Source organism: Cottoperca gobio, chromosome 9 (assembly GCF_900634415.1).
Source record: "Cottoperca gobio chromosome 9, fCotGob3.1, whole genome shotgun sequence".
Lineage (NCBI taxonomy): Eukaryota > Metazoa > Chordata > Actinopteri > Perciformes > Bovichtidae > Cottoperca > Cottoperca gobio.
Window position 1 is genome coordinate 29,779,131 of NC_041363.1, and position 13,931 is coordinate 29,793,061.

At 39.2% G+C, this 13,931-nt stretch overlaps 1 protein-coding gene across 1 annotated transcript; it reads right to left on the minus strand.

The window, feature by feature from the left end:
* Nucleotides 1-538: 538 nt before the first annotated feature.
* LOC115012936 (phosphatidylinositol 4-phosphate 5-kinase-like protein 1) lies at nucleotides 539-11,518 on the minus strand. The gene is made up of 10 exons (XM_029438795.1): nucleotides 11,513-11,518; nucleotides 10,842-11,039; nucleotides 10,713-10,763; nucleotides 10,347-10,501; nucleotides 5,014-5,138; nucleotides 3,277-3,311; nucleotides 3,142-3,197; nucleotides 2,934-3,046; nucleotides 2,610-2,772; nucleotides 539-1,401 (listed from the first exon to the last, which is right to left on the minus strand). The coding sequence occupies exons 1-10, from the start codon at nucleotides 11,516-11,518 to the stop codon at nucleotides 957-959; spliced, it is 1,347 nt and encodes a 448-aa protein (XP_029294655.1). The 3' UTR covers nucleotides 539-956.
* Nucleotides 11,519-13,931: the final 2,413 nt, after the last annotated feature.

Below are 13,931 nucleotides of genomic sequence, written 5' to 3' on the forward strand. Positions count from 1 at the left end.
GGGCTAGGTAAGAGATTGTCTGGTCACCACTTTGCCAAATAAACCCTGTGGAGTCAAACTGGAACCCAGCCACCTTACTCCTCACTTGGTATTTAAGCATTCAAGTGGATATCTGTTGTGTCAGACAAGCTTGAGACAGACAAAGGATGACTGAACTGTGTAGACAGCCTATTCAGAAATTCACTGCTGCTGAAAAATGACTGCAGGTATTTAGAGGATAGTTTGGATGATTTGAAGTGGAGTTTGGATGAGGTTTATATGTATAGTCAGTGCATTACGTAGATGACGGTCTGCATGGTCCAGTTGGAGAAGCAGACAGGAGTTACGGCACGGATGCAAAGCAATGTAGGGGAGACTGGGGACGATTGCAACACTTTTTGCATTTCTCTCAGAGACTATTTGTTGAAAGATGATTATATTCAAACTATTCCTTTTAACTGACTGAATATGAAGGACTTTATACATTAACATTTTTTATAATGTTTTGAATTACATTGTTTTGTAAGAAAAAAACATTAAAGTTTTAACGACATTAAAAGATGTATTTCTATGTAAAATTTCCACTGCATAACATACAATTGTATAATAATGAAAAAGAAGCAAACTCAACTGGAAGACTTGAAAGATTGGTTTGAGCAGGGGGAAATCCAACAACATGGGGAGTGCTTCTGTACAATCTGCACACATCAATGCAATGGTGTTATGTACTTGTATAATTTATTTGTCTATATATTAATTTAGCCCAGCCCCTAGTACACCCCTAGCATTTGTTTATAATACCTATGCAACAAGCTGGCCTGAAGTTGCATAGAAGGCTACAACTTCTATAGAAACATGCAGACAGTCCCTTTCAGCATCAGCACTTATTGACTGGTTGCAATCAATCAATGGTTGCGTAACCCAGATGTCCACTGGATGCAGCTCATTGTGTTCTGATGAACTCTTTCTGCATTTTGTCACTGCGAGTGTTCCTGTATCCACTGGCAGAATCTGTGTGAATACTTGGTGGGGCTGACTGTGGAAAAGGCCCTGCCTGGGTAGCGGAGGGTTTTCCACACATTCTCCAGTCTTTTTTTCCAGCCGTAGACAGTAAAAATGTCTATAATGCCCACAAAGTAGCGACTGTCTGGCCCGTCGATCACATGAATGCCATTTTTGCAGTTTGGCAATAGCCTGCGATGATGCTCATGGAATTCCTGCAGTTCAGAGACAGTCCAGGTTTCTTTAGCGGGGTAGTTTATCTCCTGGAGGGGAATCCCTTGACCAGTGCCCTCAGCAGCTGCCTGTAGCTGGCCTGACCCACAGTCTGTAGTATCTGGTGTCACCTCACCCATGGTCTCTTTCAGTAAAGGAATGGTGTTGGGGTCTGACTCTGAGGGACTGTCCTGCAAGTCCACAGACCTATAGAAAGGACAGAAAACAATACATAGAACACAATCAGTGGGGTGTTCATAAAGGTTGCACAGAAAAGCAGGGCCTAATGTGAAAAGATTGTTTTAAATTAGTCAAATTAATAACTAACTGAAAAAACTGAACCAATCTGTTTCATAAAGCAAATTCTGGGCTAATGTGTTCAGACTAATTCAAATCAGCTCTTAGCCTGTGTACTGCTTTTCGGGATAATGGAAAAATAAATTTGAAAATGAGAAGCCTTTAGTTGCATTGAGTATTTGGTTTTGTGTTGTTTTTTGTCATTGATGCTGCTTTTATTAACCATTTTTAGGAACATTGGAGATCAGAACTACCTCAAGTGCATCTGTTTCATGTTTTTATTTTCTTCCTTTGCTACTGATCTGTAAATAATAGAAGACCTCTATAATGGGGTCCAACAAGTCTAAGACTCAAACACATTTTAAATCAGCCTAAAGTGAGACAAATGCATAGGGAAAGAAAGGAAATAAAGTTTATTTCATTTACACAAATTCAACCTGTTACACCACAAAAAAGGCAGGAGACTTATTTGTTCTCAAATGAATATGTGGACTGATGGGGAATGGCTATTTGTTGGATCGTTTGCTGAGTAAAACAGTGCTCTTAACAGGAAACTAGGGATGGACCTAGTTTGTGTTTATAGTTCAAATCTTGTCAGGACTTCGACCTCAGCTGATGTTTTTTTCTAACAAAGACAGTTAAAGGAAACCTCTTCAGTACACTAAAACTCATTTAAGTCCTTGCTCTCAAACCCCCAATTTAACTTCTTTCATTGCTCACCATTGAACTTACTGTATATACTGCAATTCGTTTTATTTGTCCAGTAACCTGGAGCACTTATATTTTGAGATATGTTTGCGTGAGAGTGAGAGAAGGTCCTGTAACTTTGTGTAGTTTAGTCAAATGTAATTTTAGTCCGTTTTTTATTGAACATAGCCTACGATTGAATTTCAATCTTCCATGAAGGAAAAGTTATAGAAATGTTTGTGAATACTGTCAATTATAGTTCTTAGAAAGAAAGGAAATCGAAATCTACAGGAATTGGCAGGTCAGGCTTTAAAACAAATTTCATACCAGAATCGGCCAAGAAAATTGCAATTGATGCATCTCTAAAACTAGACGTACCGTAATGCACAGAAATTAGTTTTGCACTTGCTCAAAGGACATATAACACTTACTTTGTGGTGCGAATAACAAGGTTTGCCAATGAGTGTTTCCCTTCCAGCTCATCTCTGTGCAAAGGTTGATGGGCCAGCAGGAGACTGTAGTCCAGCACATTCAGCTCTTGAAGGAAGGCAGCATCCATTTTTACTTGATGGGCAAACCAAGACTTCTGTTGACCTATAGCACCAACATAAGCATATGTATTTACTGTGCCCTTACACTTGCTAATTGCATATGACTCGATTGTGTTTGGCTGCTGGAAGTTAATTGCATTGCTCAACAGCATCATACATATGATTACAGAAATTAGAAGTATGTGTAGGGGAGCAGACACTTACCTAATGCAATGTCATGCCCTTCAAAGTTATTGTCCTTCAGCACTTTTATTATTTGCTTCCCTCCTGTGTCAGGGTTAGTCCATCTACCCACTTCACACCCTTTAATATCGTATCTAGGCAACAAAAACATCAGAACTTTCATATACCCATAAAATATATCAGATATGATCAGACACAGCAAAACATGGGAAAAACATAGATACTGTACCTAATATTGATCCTCTCATCAGGGTAAAACACACTCTGCATCACAATGAAGTACTTCTGGAGAGTAGAGACAACACTGGTACTGTAAAGATATCCTGAATATTACGACCTACTGCTTATTATGTTGATACAATACCTTTATTTGATTAGGAATAACAATCCTGTGGACACCTGAAAAGTGTAAAGAATGATGCATATTATTAAATCATGTGATATTTCCATCCTTAGGTCATGATCAGCAGAAGCTTTTTAACCTCTGCTTTAAAAACGTGTTGCCAATAGTTATATAAACATAGCAACAGGTAGACAGGACCAGGGTGCATTACATTATTCGCAGGATGAAGGACAAAGGACTTGCTTCTTCAAGCTAGAGTCTAAAAAGCTGAGGAACCGATCTGAATAGTTTTAGGTTTATATTGTCTAAACACAAGCATTGCTTTTGACTGGAACCAAAGAGAGAGCAACACATCATAGCATTCTTATTTAGAAAGTAAAGACACAATTAGACCTTGAAGACTGAGTACTGAATCCTTAATGTAGATAATGAAAGAAGATAAATTTGGACAACGCTCCAATTTGACTTTTTAATATTGCCACATGAACATTTCGCGCAAGATGCACTTCTTCAGCGTGTATTCTGGAATTTTTCACAGTCAATGAACAAAGGTGGGGTAATTAATTATAAGTAACTGTACCCAGCACAAAGAAGTAATCATAACAGGGAAACCAAAATATTTTTCTGTCTACAGAATGTCATGATATTAGATACTGAAACACAAACGATACACTCTTCTTAAGAAACAAGCTAATTTAATCTCCTCTTTCATCCCATTAGGAATGAGGGTACCTAGTAAGTGCATCCAGTACGCCTGGATTCTGTCCTTATTATTACCTCTCCGTGGCATCTTCATTGCCTCAAAACCCATGTGTCACGAGCCCTCTCCCTGCCTGGTAACGCCACTAATTGTTTTCAATTATGTGCCACTCTGCTCCCTGCTCACTCTACTCTGTCTGATTACCTCCAGCTGTCTCTGCTCTGCTCTGCTCCACCCTCGTTAACCTACCAGCTGCACTGCATTTACCACTCATCATGCCCTGTATAGAAAGCCCTGTTTTTCAGTCCACACTTGTCAGATCGTCTGCAAGCCTGCATCGGAACCCTGCCTGTCTGCTTTCAACTCTGACTCCTGATCTGTGATCCCGGACCTGTTACTACTACTCTGATCTCCAGCCCCGGTAAACCCGACTTGCCTTCCGCCTTACGACTACGAGTTTTGAATATCCCTGAACTGTACTACTGCCATGCCTCATTCGGTCCTGGTGTGTGTGTGTGTGTGTGTGTGTGTTTCAATAAATCTTTGATCTCGAAATTGTGCTCCTGGGTCCTCGTCTGTCTGTCCTGACACCATGTAGTGTAGTTCGCTGTGGTGTGAATGAAACACTGATGTTCAGATCAGATTTAGGATGGGTGAATTGATTATCCTTATTCATAGAATAGCAGTGTACACAATTATGACGAGATAAATTCCCACTAGGGATCTGACACAGAAAATGATGGGGGGTCTCTTAGGCAAATCTGACTTCACTAGGTATTTACACAAACTAGAATACCTCTTATAAAAGTATCTAGGGAGAATTTGAATTGAACTTGCAATTTGAGGTTCACTTTTCAATATGTGCCAATATCTACTCGGTACATGTTGTACTGACTTAGTTATAGGACCAAACATGAATACATGATGGTGTCCTGCAATATAATCTATCAGAGTGGAACAGAGTAGATCTGTCTCAGCAGTGGAGATAACTTCTCTTAAAATTGACTGGAAAAAAAGAAGAAAAGACCTACTGCAGCATTAACCAAAGCTAATCTTACCTAGGAACTTCACCATCAGTGAATGAGGGTATTTCTCCAAGTGGGTCATGTATGCCTGCAGATTGGACAGGAGAAACCTGACCTCACGCTTGTTTTGGGTCTTTAGGAAGAATCTTTTGTCATTCCTAAAACCAAGAAAAACCTTATCACAGACATTAACAAGAACCAGACGTCAATATTGGATGATTCTGCAAAACCCAACATTTGCCAACAAAAATGCCAACATTAAAAAAATCTACACTTGCATGACAACTATGGTTAAGGTTAGATTACGGTTAATACAAACATTAAGCCCTTGAGCCCAACAGACCCAGTAGGCCTACTGTTGTGTAGTTACACAAAGTTGCGATGGAAGTTAATCTATTTACAGTTAGGTCCATAAATATTTGGACTTTGACACAATTTTCATCATTTTGGCTCTGTACACGACCACAATGGACCTGAAATTAAACAATCAATATGTGCTTTAAGTGCAGACATTCAGCTTTAATTTGAGGGTATTTACATCCAAATCAGATGAATGGTGGAGGAATTACAACACATTTTATACGTGGTATCCCCTTTTTAAGGGACCAAAAGTAATTGGACAAAGTAACATAATCATAAATCAAATTGTCACTTTTAATATTTGGTTGCAAATCCTTTGCAGTCAATGACAGCCTGAAGTCTGGAACCCATAGATAGTCACAGTGGGCTTTGGGTCATTGTCCATCTGCACTGTGAAGCGCACTTTAGACACTTTAGAGTTCATCCTGCTGCTTTTGTCAGCAGTCACATCATCAATAAATACAAGGGAACCAGTTCCATTGGCAGCCATACATGCCCACGCCATAACACTACCACCACCATGCTTCACTGATGAGGTGGTGTGCTTTGAATCATGAGCAGTTCATTTCCTTCTCCATACTCTTCTCTTCCCATCATTCTGGTACAAGTTGATCTTTGTCCTCATCTGTCCACAGGATGTTGATCCAGAACTTTACAGGCTTTTATTAGATGCGTTTTAGCAAACTCTAATCTGGTCTTCCTGTTTTTGAGGCTCACCAATGGTTTACATCGTGTGGTGAACCCTCTATATTTACTCTGGTGAAGTCTTCTCTTGATTGTTGACTTTGACACAGATACACCTACCTCCTGGAGAGTGTTCTTGATCTGGCCAACTGTTGTGAAGGGGTTTTTCTTCACCAGGAGAAGAATTCTTCTGTCATCCACCACAGTTGTCTTCCATGGTCTTCAAGATCTTTTGGTGTTGCTGAGCTCACCAGTGCGTTCTTTCTTTTTAAGAATGTACCAAACAGTTGATTTGGCCACACCTAATGTTTTTGTTATTTCTCTGATGGGTTTGTTTTGATGTTTGAGGCTAATGATGGCTTGCTTCACTGATAGTGACAGCTCTTTAGACTTCATATTGAGACCTCAACACATTCCGAAAGCAAATACTACACTTGAAATGAACTCTAGACCTTGTATATGCTGAACAGCCAATTGTCCAATTACTTTTGGTCCCTTAAAAAGGGGATACCACGTATACAATGTGTTGTAATTCCTCCACCATTCCACCATAAATACCAACCACCATAAATACCCTCAAATTAGTCTGCAAGAAAGTCTGTACTTAAAGCACATATTGATTGTTTAATTTCAAGTCCATTGTGGTGGTGTACAGAGCCAAAATGATGAAAATTGTGTCAATGTCCAAATATTTATGGACCTAAATGTATATAAGCTATGCACGTTACACTGTTTTAAAATGGGGTCTTCAGCTTTCAGAATCCGTAAACCAACTGTATGTTGTCAGAATTACGTATTTTTACAATGTATTTGAATAATAAAGTGATGCAATTATAACCGTCGGGGGTATAGATCGTGTGCATGTGACGTCACGCTTACGTCCCAACCCGTAAGTCAGCCATGTTGGTTGGAATACACAACCAAGACGCCGCCCGTTCGCGTGTGAGTTGCTGCAACGCTTCGTAATTTTCTTTATATTTAAACGTCTAAGATTGAAAGAAAATGCCAACCTTGTGCGCAGTGTATAATTGTGGTAATAACGCTACTCGTGACCCAGAGAAACGGTTCTTTAGATTTCCTACAATCATCAAAAACAACAATCCACAAAAGAGGGATGTCTACCGAACGCCGTAAGTTGTGGTTTAGCAACATAAATAGTAAGGATTTAACAGAAGAAAAAGCACAATTCACCCGTGTGTGTGGCGTCCACTTTATATCTGGTAAGAGCTCATGCTAAAGCTATGTTTTCAATGTTTACGTTAAACATATGTGCTTATGATATACCCGAACACTGTAAGACCTTACTTCTCCATATCGCTGACTGGTAAATAAGGCACTTTCTTTACATGTGATGGCAGCCATTTGCTCTTTTCTTCTGTGCATGTTTTTGTTTGGCTTATTCTTGAGACTACTTCACTTGCGAAAAGCAAAGCACCAATGTGAGAACATGCTTTGCTTAATCCAGCCATACAATCACAGTGTGCAAGGATAACATCGCCGCTCTTCTCACTCACAAACCACGGCTTGAGCGGTTTATCTCGAGCTCTTTGCGAGTGATTTACACGGGCATAGACGAGCACCCTGTCATCTTTCACTGGTTTGGTAAGAAGACTACCAACAAAGCCATAAACAAAGAAATGATAAGCATCTAAGCTCTTGTATACAATATCCGGATATTCAATCGGTGGTAATGACTCCAAATCCTCAATATAATCTGACGGCTTTATCGTGTACGGGTCAAGGCCGCAAATTTGGACTTTTTCTCTGAATCTTGCCTTTGCAGAGGACTCCAGAGAGTCAAAATACTTTGAAGAAGTCGGAGTTGTATTGCTGTTGTTGTTCGCTTTAGACGCCATTGTTGATTTGTTATCCGACCAACATGGAGTCGCACGCATATGTCACACAGTTTTGTCACGTGTTTGCACACTACCTATACTAGCATGTTGTCATCAAAAGATCCGGGAGAATTTTCTCCAGTCTGCAAAAAATGTTTGGTATCGCTGAACAATAGAAATTCCCAGCTTTCTAAAGCACATTAACGCACCTCAACTCTGTACACACAGCGGCCGCTTTTAACGGGGAAATGATCAGTCAAAACTTCACATCTTAGTCACACTGACATAAATGTATGTTTTTGCCAACATATTTAACCAAGACATATGTTATTTTCGCCAAAAACGGCAGATTTCAGTTTTTTACAGTTAAAGAGTCAAATTTAGGCTGACGGCCAATCATCAATCAAATCAAATCAAAAAGCTTAGGGAGGAGCTAGTGGCAATCTTAGTCAAGGTTGTGTGACTTGTATTGAGTTACTGGCTCTTCCTGGCCACCTGGTGGCTGTATCGAAGCACTGACAGCATGGAGGTTTATATCGTTGGATTCGTCTGATTGAGATACATCTGTGGAGATATCACATAGCACTGTGGGGGTCCTGCATTCTCCATTTATTTGCCTGTTTAACATGAAGCTCTTCAGTCAAATATGAGTATTGATCAATTTTGATTGTGTTTATTTATTATTTTAGTTTATTGCAATGTTTTTGGAAATGTATGTTATTTGTAACATGACTATAGGAAATAGCAGTGGCGGGCCGTGCATTTCCCACCTAGGCCTTCAGTGATGTCCTACACAGTCCTACCTGAATTATTCCACCTCTTAATACCATCATTATGACGCCATGGCTCTAGAAACTATACATTTAGACAGAAACGCAGTATAACCGGGTGTTGCATCACCTTAACATAGTCAAGTACAACAGAGTTATATTAATATTTCCGAAGAATTTATAATCAATAAATCCGCATTTCCCTATTTTTGTTCACCCTTTCGTTGTGGAGCTCCGTTTCCCTGCACACTTGTTCATTGAGCTGTAGATCCACTCGGGTGTCCCAAAGGTTTTCAAAAGCACCGTTGCTTGTAAGTGCCCAGCCGTGCTTTGGTGTCTCGTTGCTGCCTTGGTTAGACAACTCAAGTTTCCAAACCTAGTGTGGCTCCAAACACCAAATCGATCAGTTGTAAATAGCAGGCATTCCCAGCAGTACAATGTGCAGTGCCTCTCGGAGGCTGTGAGCCAGGGGTATCGCTCATAGTTAGTCATTTGAAAGTGGCGGACAAACACTGTGATAGGCTCGCTAGCATCGGGGTTGGCCGTTCTCTTCTCACAATGTCTAGCTTTTCTTGAAAGGTTCGTCTTGAAAATGGCGTTGTAATTATATCTGCGACCAAATCAATCTCTTGTCCTCCTTCAGCCATTGTGGGTTGAAAAAAAACAGCTTGTAGAAATCTAAATGAGCTCGTTCAAGTTCAGTTTGCTAGCTCTGCATAGCTCTGCCTCTCAATAGTGTGTATCCAATCAAAAGACGTAAACGTGCTGACGTTATCGTACGCCTGCTAGCTGGCCCCGGTTCGAAATCTGATTGGTTAACGCCACAGTTTTGTTTCCGTTCACTTTAAGCGACAGGCGCCCGCACGGTTGATTCTGAAGGCCTAAGGGCAGATTTCTTGGACCCTGGCAACACATTATGGCTGAAATATGATTGGATAAAAGCTCTAACATAAAGGCAAGCCCTCCTAATCTCGATCTGAGGCTGGAAGCAACGCAACCAAGAGGAAAGCTATGAAATGAAAAGAATAGACTATGGGGAATAATTGAATACATATTTGTGGAAAAAATATATCAAAATTAAATTTATATTCTGATGATGTTTAGGCCAGCAGAGAAGGCCTTACTGGCCCTGACGGCCCACCACTGGGAAATAGATAGTATTTTGAAGTGAAACTCACAGAAAACAGTCAGCATGTAAACAGTAAACATGGCCAAAACAAGGAGACTCAGACCAAAAGGAAAAATAATGGGAATCAAAGTTAGTTAGCTGCTACTCCGCAAATAATCTCACAGAATAAACTTGGAATCTTGCTTCCACATTCTTATTTATTGATTATAATTTATTAAATTCTCCAGGCGTAATAAATTTGGTTTTGGAGGTATCACCCATGGCACAAGACCTGATGGTCAGTTGGTATTTTGCACACTGTACATGCCTATCCACCAACCCAACCTCCCCACTCTTTCCAACTTGGCAAAGGCCATACTTCCTAAATTGGCACTGAATGTTGGAGTTGGACATAAATCGTGAGGTGCAGAATCATCCAATGCAGATGTAATTCCTAGGCATACTGGGCTACAATTGAGACATACATGTGAGCATATTTATGTGTTCTCGTACTTGAAGACCGAATTTGCATGGTAGTTCAGTTTAGTATAAGGATGAAATAAGGTAAAAAGAAATAGTCAATGAAAGAGCTCTGTGTGTTATGCTTACGTGACAAAGAAATCTGCCTTGCTCTTGGAGTTACTGACAAACTGGAGGTAGCAGTCGTCTGAGCAGAGGGAGTTCATATATTCCTCCTCTGTAATATCCAGAGAACGCCTCTGTTTAGCAAACACTGTGGCTGCAAACGTCTGCATCTCAAATCCCTGGAAGGCAAGGACAGAATAGAAGCCTTGAAAATGTCACAGTGTTTGTATTAAATTGCTAGATAGGAATTCTTAGAGCAACAAAATGAAATTATGAATGGGCGAGGACTTGAATATATGATCATGACATTATCCATATCTGAAAACATGACGTTTTAATAAATGCTGTGTTATTGAAAACATAAGCTTTCAGCTAGAAATGACCACTTGCCTTATGGGTTTGAGTTTCCTCTGCCATGAAATGTTCAGCTGCAGGTGTATCCTGTGCAAAAGGTGTTTATGAGTGAATTTATGTTTACAATGTGTCATGTTTGTGGACTATAATTAGAAGATTCTTCACCTGGCCTGATGTGTCCACAGTGGTCTGAATGGAAGCATGCATGCCTTCTTTTATCATGGCTGTCAGATGGTAGAACTCGTGCTCTGGGTTGACCTCAGACACCCCTACCATTCTCCATCGCTGTCTCAAATGCCACCAGCGTCTCCGCCTGGCAGCTCTGGAGGTGCCAGCGGCTTTTCTATGTTCCATCTGTGATACCTGAAAGACATCAGTTTAACAAGTTAAAAATGACATTCCGCTACAGTATGTTGCATACATAGACTTTTATAAAGTCTATGATCATATGTCAAGAGCATAAATGTAAAAAAAAAATGTAAAACCATGGGTTGCAGTAAGATGTCAATGTAAAGTGTCACAACAAGTATTCTGGGATCCACCATACAAACTATGCTGTGTTTGATTTAAATGTCAAGGTTAATTTTTTATAAGTCTACAAGATTGCACAACAAAATACAAGTTGTAGTTCCTGTATGCTACACAAGAAAACATAAACTGAATACTTTAAATACAAAACTCCACATATGATTGTGTGTCTAATATTTTTTCTTTTTTAAGAATCCATAATTGTCTTTACAGTTTTACCTTGAGTTTAAGCCAAACAAAATCAGCTGTCAAGGCGTGGCTGAATTGACAGCAAAATGCAAAGCAAAAACACAAAGAATCAAACCAACAGCCATCTTGTTTTTTAGATGGACTACACTGAGTTTTATTTGAGTTACGGATACCAGTCTAATAATAATAATAATAATAATAATAATAATAATAATAATAATAATACATGAAACTTGTATATCGCTTTTCTAATAACTCAAAGATGCTTAGTCTACTCTTGTCACATCTATGTCTCATACATGTTTATAGTATATGGGTATAAGAAGACAATTATAATTTCAATATACAATAGCTGATTCTCATATAGCATTGTAGCATGTGTAGCATTGCGACTATAAGAACTCCACATGTGGTGGTGGAAACAAACAACATGAACAATAGAGGATCATTTAAGTTTTAAAACAGCCAAACTTAAATTTGGTATTATCACTTTTACAGATAACACCTATACCTAAGACATACAGTGCACTGTACCATCTAAACAATCTCATAAGCACAATAAGCTAAAAGATATGATTAGTCTCGGTTGTCACTCATAACTATGTACTCTTACCTGGGGTTCTTGCTTGGACTATACGGTAAAACACAGCAAATGGTTCATATGTGTCTGAAGTGAGCCTTGTCTTTGTGTACACAACACCCCTCCCATTCATAACTACTGCAAATACCACATTCCAGGCAGGTTAGGCAACTCAGCAGGGTGTGCCAAAGGTACATGAAAGGTGTGTGATGTAGGCGTTTCTTCACTGGAACCTGAGGAGAGCAACCATCTAGATCAGGGGTGTCAAACTCATTTTAGTTCAGGAAAATCACAGCATAATAACCTATAAAGTTTCAAGTTCAAGTTTCAAGTTTTATCTGTCATATGCAAGTTAACACAGGTTCAACAGTACAATGAAATGTGTGCGAGAGAGACAGCATGTCAGCTCAGCAAAATCAGCTAAATTAAATTATATATATGTATATATATATATGAACTATTTTATAATAAGTACTATATACAATTGAGTTAAACAATAATTTCAAAAATCACAAAATGTAAAAAATAAATTTAAAAACAATAAAAAACGACAACTCCAAATTGTTCCCTTTGTTTTAGTGCAAAAAAGAACAAGTACATTCTGAAAATGTTCAAATGTAATGAACTATCTTTTTACAACCTGAAATTTCTTAAGAAAAAAAGTTGCAATTTCAACAATCAAATCCAATTTATTTATTTAATATCACAAATTACACATTTGTAATTGAGGAGGGATCCCTCTCCCAGGACAGACAGACGTGCAATAGATGTTGTGTGTACAGGATAAACAACATAGTACAAATACAACATCCATTTGACAGAAATTATGTTGTTGATCAAAAAAGAGAAAGTATAACAATATTATGCCTCAGTTTATCATTTACACATGTGCATTACAACTTACAGATCACAGTGTATCTACAAAGGCACACAATTTTTGTCACAGGTATCTGGAACATCTATGATCAAAACAAATAATTTTTACACTTTGCAAAGTCATCCCGCATGTTTGACATCCCTGATCTAGATTAAACATTTGTAATTTAAAACAAAAATAATGTGAAATTTACATTAGTTAGTCCATCTGAAAAAACATGGAAATGACAGCATTCAATAAAATGTACAACTGACTTATCTCCTGAATGCAGATCTTTGCTTTTTCCTGTTGCCAGATTGCTTGCTGTATCTGAGTATGTTCCAGTAACAAGTGTTACTATAACTCCTCTATAAGGATCACTACCATAGCTACCATTGAGGTCTGTGATGTCTGGACCTCGCTGACGGGGGCGTCCTGCCAATAGAGGGTGATATAGGGCACTGCCTTCACTGAGCCATAATAATAATAATAAATTATACGAATTGTCAATATTTGTGTATTTGAAATATGGAAGGCATCAAATCAAATCAAATGTATTTATATAGCCCAATATCACAAATTATACATTTGTCTCAGTGTGCTTTACAGACTGTGCAGGATAGGACACCCTCTGTCCTTAGACCCTCTACAAATACAACATTTGACAGAAATTATGTTATGTTGAAAAAGAGAAAGTATGGATGAATCCAGGAAAATGTCAAAAAGGCTTCCCGGTGTCCAGCAGGACCAGGGCAGCAGGCGCAGCCACGATTCCTTATCCAGACGTAAACTTCATTAGTGGCAACCTGCCACATGAGAGACACAGAAACTCCGGGGATGATGCCCTGGATGCTGAGTTAGTAACATACATTTACATAAATGCATACTGATAGAGAGCGAGAAGAAGAGAGAGGGAGGGGAGGAGAGAGGAAGAGAAGGAGGGGAGCAGGGAGGTGTCCCCCGGCAGTCTAAGCCTATAGCAGCATAACTAGGGGCTGATCCAAGGCAAACCTGAGCCAGCCCTAACTATAAGCTTTATCAAAAAGGAAAGTCTTTAGCCTGCTCTTAAATGTGGAGAGGGTGTCTGCCTCCTGAACACAAA